At 38.2% G+C, this 6000-nt stretch overlaps 1 protein-coding gene across 1 annotated transcript in view; it reads left to right on the top strand.

The window, feature by feature from the left end:
* Nucleotides 1-904: 904 nt before the first annotated feature.
* Nucleotides 905-6000, top strand: part of LOC128642142 (serine protease 27-like) — a 34317-nt gene continuing 29221 nt past the window's right edge. The window contains exon 1 of the mRNA XM_053694819.1: nucleotides 905-1046. Coding sequence (XP_053550794.1) covers nucleotides 1001-1046 — 46 coding nt within the window. The 5' untranslated portion in view covers nucleotides 905-1000. The remainder of the gene's footprint in view (nucleotides 1047-6000) is intronic.

Here is a 6000-nt window from a genome sequence, read left to right as displayed (position 1 = left end):
AAATGTGTTTTGTCAAAAAGAATTGTTTCAAATTTTTTAAAACATTAGATTCAGACACATTTCATCCATGCAGGAATTTGGTTTGGATCAATATTGGATTTGAGTTTGTTACTGTTATTTCCAATGGGATCAGCTAATGTAGACAATTAATATTAATTAAAACTTACATTATAGGGCTCAAACAATTAAAAAAAAACAACAATTTTTCAATGTTAAAGAACAAACAACTCTGTGTGACTAAAATCCAGCATTTAGTGCCTGACCGGCTGTCCTTAACATCAGCCATTAGTAATACTTTATCAGAATAGGGCAGGCGACGATGGATACATGAATGGTCAGACCCCCTGTACAACATTACAAACAAAGAAGCTTATTAACCATTTCTGCACTCTTTTGGAGCCAAACAGCGTGAACAAATGAACAAATTGATTTAGTCAAGAAGCCATTTGTTTTAGTTTGTTTCGTCTAATAATGTATTTGGCTGTTCGTTTATCAAACGACTTGACGAATCAGCAAACGACTTGGTGAATCTGAAGCACGAATGCATTAAATCCATAATCTAGTTATAACTTTATATTTAATCTGGCACTCACCAACTCTTGATTAAAAGTAAGTATTTGTTAATATTTTTAAAATCTGTAGCCCAGAGCAGAGCACTAGATCTGGGTGTGATAGTTGTTTTGTTTTTTTGGTGATAGTCAGAACAGAATAAAAGGGGATACAATTGTATCGGTGGACATTACAAAGGAATGTAGCGTTACGTCAACCGTATAGTCATGAACAGGTTGAGGAAAGAGAGGAGGGGTAAATATGAAATTATAGGTGGTGCCAAATATTACTGTGTAAAAAAATAACAAAAAAAAGGATAATAATAAAAGAAAAACAGGTCTTCCGACATTCTCCTTGCAGGAGTGTTTAATAGCAAAGTCTCCGTACAGGAGTGTTTAATAGAAAGGTCAGACGCAGCTGCAGCATCAGTAGCCACAACCACAAACTGAAGATGCTCACGGACACCGTACGTGGGTCACTGCTGCTTCTGATTCTAGGTGAGTAACCGTCACAGAGCTGACACCAAACTAAACAGTTACAGGCTGGGTCATCTGTTCTGATAAAAAGGAGAGACAGAGAAGAACAGATTTATAGATTAGTGCTAGATGTGTTATTTGCATGACTATACTCAATACATTAAAGGGGCAGGAAAATACCCCCCAAAAACTTGGGGCTGATTTATTATGCTGCAAATGCAGCAGTTTTCGCGTGAGCCTTTAGTCTCGCCAGTAACATAAGTTAAGAAGCAGAGTTCTTAAAACCGCTGCTCCTTAACTCATCCGCCACTTCTGAGGCGTTGGACTGCAATCAGCCCGATCGGATACGATAGGGTTGATTTGCACGCCTTGCTAGCGGCCAATTGGCCGTGAATGTGCAGGGGGCGGCATTGCACAAGCACTTCACTAGAAATGCTTGTGCAATGATAAATTTATCGGTGTGTGGCGGACATGGTCTTCTACAGTGGATCATGTCTGCCTGCACATCAATAAATCTACCCCCTTAAATGGATTGGATAGAGTATGAAAGTTTAGACTTTCTAATTTATTTAGCTCTCTTGGTGTACTTTATTAAAGGGACATGAAACCCATTTTTTTCAGACAACATACAATTACTGTATAAACAACTTTCCAACTGACTTGTAGTATCAAATGTGCTTAATTCTCTTGATATTATTTGTTGAGGGAGCAGCGATGCACTATTGGGAGCTAGCTGAACACATTGTTTGAGATAATCACAAGAGCCTTATATGTGTAGCCATCAATAAACCTGAGCCTACTTAGGTATGCTCTCTCTGAATCACAAAAGTTTAATTTTGACTTTGTTGCCTTTATTCTTAATAATCCAAGATGAGCTCAGGAGGGTACAACGTGTCTTTAGCCAACTGGCTGCAGTGTTTGCAACATTGTTTATAGCTATGTTATACATTTTTGCAAACATTGCTGCCATAGAATGCTAAAGACACGTGCACACTCCTGAGCTCCTATCAGCCTACTTAGTTTAACTCTCCATAAAACAATAATAAGAGAACAAAAGCAAATTTTACAATAGGATTAAATTGAAAGTTGTTCTAAAGTGCATGTTCTATCTGAATCACTTTAGAATTGATAGAGCTGGCTTGAGCGCGGCCATTGGTATAAATGATGTACCTTATAACAAGAGCGTATTAATACAGAGGTACTAGACAATATAAAGGTTATGGTCTTTGCTTCGTCATTAGAATTATAACATTGTGTTAAAAAAGTATTTGTTGAGAATAAAATGTTCCTCAACTCTATACAAGGATACAATAAATACTCGGGGGGCGATTTATCATTGGTCTGTCCGACATGATTCGCTCAGCGGACAGCATACATTGTCTGCCTTTATCATTACACAAGCAGTTTTTGTGAACTGCTTGTGCAATGCCGCCCCCTGCAGATTCGAAGGCCAATTGGCCGCTAGCAGGGGGTGTCAATCAGTCCGATTGTATAGGATCGGGCAGATTGATGTCCGCAGCCTCAGAGCAGGCGGACCAGTTATGGAGCAGTGGTCTTAAGACCGCTGCTTCATAACTGCTGTTTTCCGGCGAGCCTGAAGGCTTGCGCGGAAACAGGGGCATCAAGCTCCATTCGAAGCTTGATAATTTGGCCCCTCAGTGATAAGTAAAAGTGACATGAAACCCCATGATTCAGATAGAAGTAAATTAGAAAGTTGTTTGAAATTGTATGTTCTTTTATATAATTTGTTTTGTTCTTTTGAAATCCTTTGTTGAAAAGCATACCTAGATAGGCCTAGGAGTACGATCGGGTTGATTGACTCCCCCTGCTGGCGGCCTATTGGCCGCGAGTCTGCAGGGGGCGGCGTTGCACCAGCAGCTCTTGTGAGCTGCTGGTGCAATGCTGAATACGGCGAGCTTATTGCTCGCCGTATTCAGCGACGTCTGTCGGATCAGATCCAACAGACCTTGATAAATAGAGGCCATTGTGTCATAATGGTCAAACTCCACCTACCGCTTCCTTTACTTGTAGGAGACTATCTGCAGATGACAGGGTTTTTCCTCTGTTGTTTTGTTAACAAAATGTCAATTGTTTGGCTTCCACAGAAAAGATAAGATAAAAACTTGTCTCTTAAAGGGACATGAAACCCAAAATGTCTGTTTCATGAATTAGGTAGAACATACAATTTTAAACAACTTTCAAGTTTACTTCTCAAATTTGCTTCATTCTCTTGGTATCATTTATTGAAGGAGCAGCAATGCACTACTGGTTTCTAAATGAACACATGGAGGAACCAATGACGAGCAGTATAACCTAGGTTCTGTGTTGCTCCTGAGCTTTCCTATTTCTGATTCAAGGAGTTATGCAGAATTGTAAGTTTATGTGTATAAGAAGCCAGTGAAGCAAGAAGAGAGTAGCGAGCATAGCAGCTGACGCAGAATGAGAGTGACATTTAAAATTAATTAAAATTGAGAGAGCTTGCAGAATAATGAATAGTTAGATATGGTAATCAAACTGGAAATGATAAAGAGAGTTGTTTAGAGTTCTTATGGTTACTTTTTAGTATTAGGAAGGTTTTGGAAACATTTCTTACATAGTAGTATTAGGACTTATTTGCTGGATATGGGTAGTGAAGGGCAAAGAAAAGCTAGAATGTATGCAAGAAGGTTTGTAAAATTGGCATAGCAGATCTATTAGCTTTGTATGTGAAGTGTCTCAGTTTAAGAGACATGACTGCATCAAGCTGGATGGCCATGTGCCAACATCAATTATAAAAGAAGGTTGGAGAGCTGGGTTTGATTGATAATTATGTGTGGGTGTCATTAATATATAGATTATAATGAGGTCAAAATGAACTGATTAACTTGACAAAGAGTTGTAACTGGAGAAGACCTATGAACTTGAAGCCAGAGTGATCTGTACAATAAATGCCAAATGGGCTTATGGATATTTTGAGGAGGATTCTAAAGAGGTCATCTGTGCCCAAACCATCTAAAAGGCCTAGTGGTAGACGTATGGAGAAGTGGGCTTTGGTCTCATCAGTGACACCTGACAATGGGGACATTGCTTTCTGAACCACCGCTGCAAGTAAGTTTGGCAAGTTAGTATCTGTTGTCAGTTAAAACAGTCTTTTGCTTCTCAGTGCTATAGAGCAACAAGTAGGGATTTGGTGTGAAGGGTGATTTATAGACTTGTGTACGGTGGAAAAATTTGTTTCGGATCTATTTGGATGTTTTCGAATTTCGTTTTCGGATCGATTTGAATGCCATTCGAAACATTCGAATGCATTAGTTTCGGATTCATTCGGATTCAAATAAATTTGGATGTATTCGGTCCGGATTCGATTCGTAAATTCGGAAGTTCGGTATGTGTTAGGTGTAATATTAGGTGTAACCCATAGCAGAGTGATATAACCTAATATACTGTACAATACTAGTGTAATTTTGATTAGTCCATGGCCATCCGAATGTAACGAATAAATCCGAACTAATTCGTATTTATTCGTTAGTTTTGGTGCTTCGGAACGAAGCGAAATGCACATGTCTAGTGATTTATTTATTATAGAATAAAGAAAAGAACCCAGAGATGGAGTAAGAATTGAATGAAAGGACATTGAGTTGTGAAAGAACGGGATGAAGTAAACAGGTTATGAAGTGAAAAGATGGCAACCGTTCTCATCCTCAGTTGCTGGGTTAAAACAGAAAGTGCATCTCTAGCTGAGAGAGTGCTTCTAGTTGAAAGATGATATGAGCTTGCTAGGAGGTGTCTTCTGACTGCATACAATTTATTCCATAAATAGTGCGTGGATGTGCAGAAGGATAGAATGTATCGGAGAATAAAAAAAATACATTTGGGTTTGAGGATATCAATGATTAAATATAAGCTTGATTTGAGTGATAGATGGATTAGAAATTTAATTTATAGTATAGTAAAGGAAATCTGGTTCAAAGGATGATTTCTTTAAACTCATATTTTGGGGGGAAGTTAGTTTATTTGGAATGTGGTGGTTGTAGTTTGCAATATGGTTCAATGTATTAGCTTCACTCACATCTAGGGTTAAAGAAAATGTGATCACACAATAGTGAGATTAGTCTAGGGGGTTGTATGAAGGAACAGGCTAAATACTAAAATAGTAAAAGCTTACATATGCAATGAAATTGACCATAAGTTATGCACTGATGGCAAAGTAAAAGGAAAATAAAAGCCCCTTTTCCTCTCATTGCAGCTAATCTAAAGACCCCCATATAAAGCAATAGAAAAAAGTGTATTATGATAGGAATTTATCTATTTTTGGTTAGTGTCAGAAGTTAGTAAGAGTCTTAAATTGGGAGATTAATTTGTTGAGCAGAATTCCTGAGGGCTTAAAGACAGAAGTGGGCGTAACCGTGTAAGTAATAGAAATAAGGATGTTCTGGTTATTCTTGTGTGAGTAGCATAGGTGAGGTTCAAAATATTTGGGGATTATGGGAAACAAATGACACCAATATGTGGTGTTAGGTGGGATATGAGTGACAGGGTACAACAGTGGAATTTGAAAACTCAAAATGTTTGAGCGAGTAGAATAAGGTTGGAGTGTTTTGGCAGAAGAAAAGCAATATAGGTAACATAGCATATAGGTGGAAAAGAGATATGATGAGATTGTAATCATGTAGGGTAGGTGGTTGTAGACCATAGAGGTTAACCACAAAGCTTTATCTAGAGTAAAAAAATTAGTGTCAGTGATGTGTAACCTCTTCTACATATGTTAGTGTCTCCTGGACTTCCCTCTTAAGCTGGGCATGTAAAATGATACTGCCTTTTCAAATTAAGGCCAGACAGATTGTTTGAGATTGGGAATGCATATAACTAGCGCTGCCTTGGACAACCAATAACTTGTGGCTTGGAAGAGACATGACTGTCAATTCAGAAAGGTGAGAAGGCACAGTCAAATATGAAACTGGTTGGGTTAATCATGAAAACGTATGAAAACACATAT

This window comes from Bombina bombina, chromosome 11 (genome assembly GCF_027579735.1).
Source record: "Bombina bombina isolate aBomBom1 chromosome 11, aBomBom1.pri, whole genome shotgun sequence".
NCBI classification, from domain to species: Eukaryota; Metazoa; Chordata; class Amphibia; order Anura; family Bombinatoridae; genus Bombina; species Bombina bombina.
This window is presented reverse-complemented; position numbering and strand designations above follow the sequence as displayed.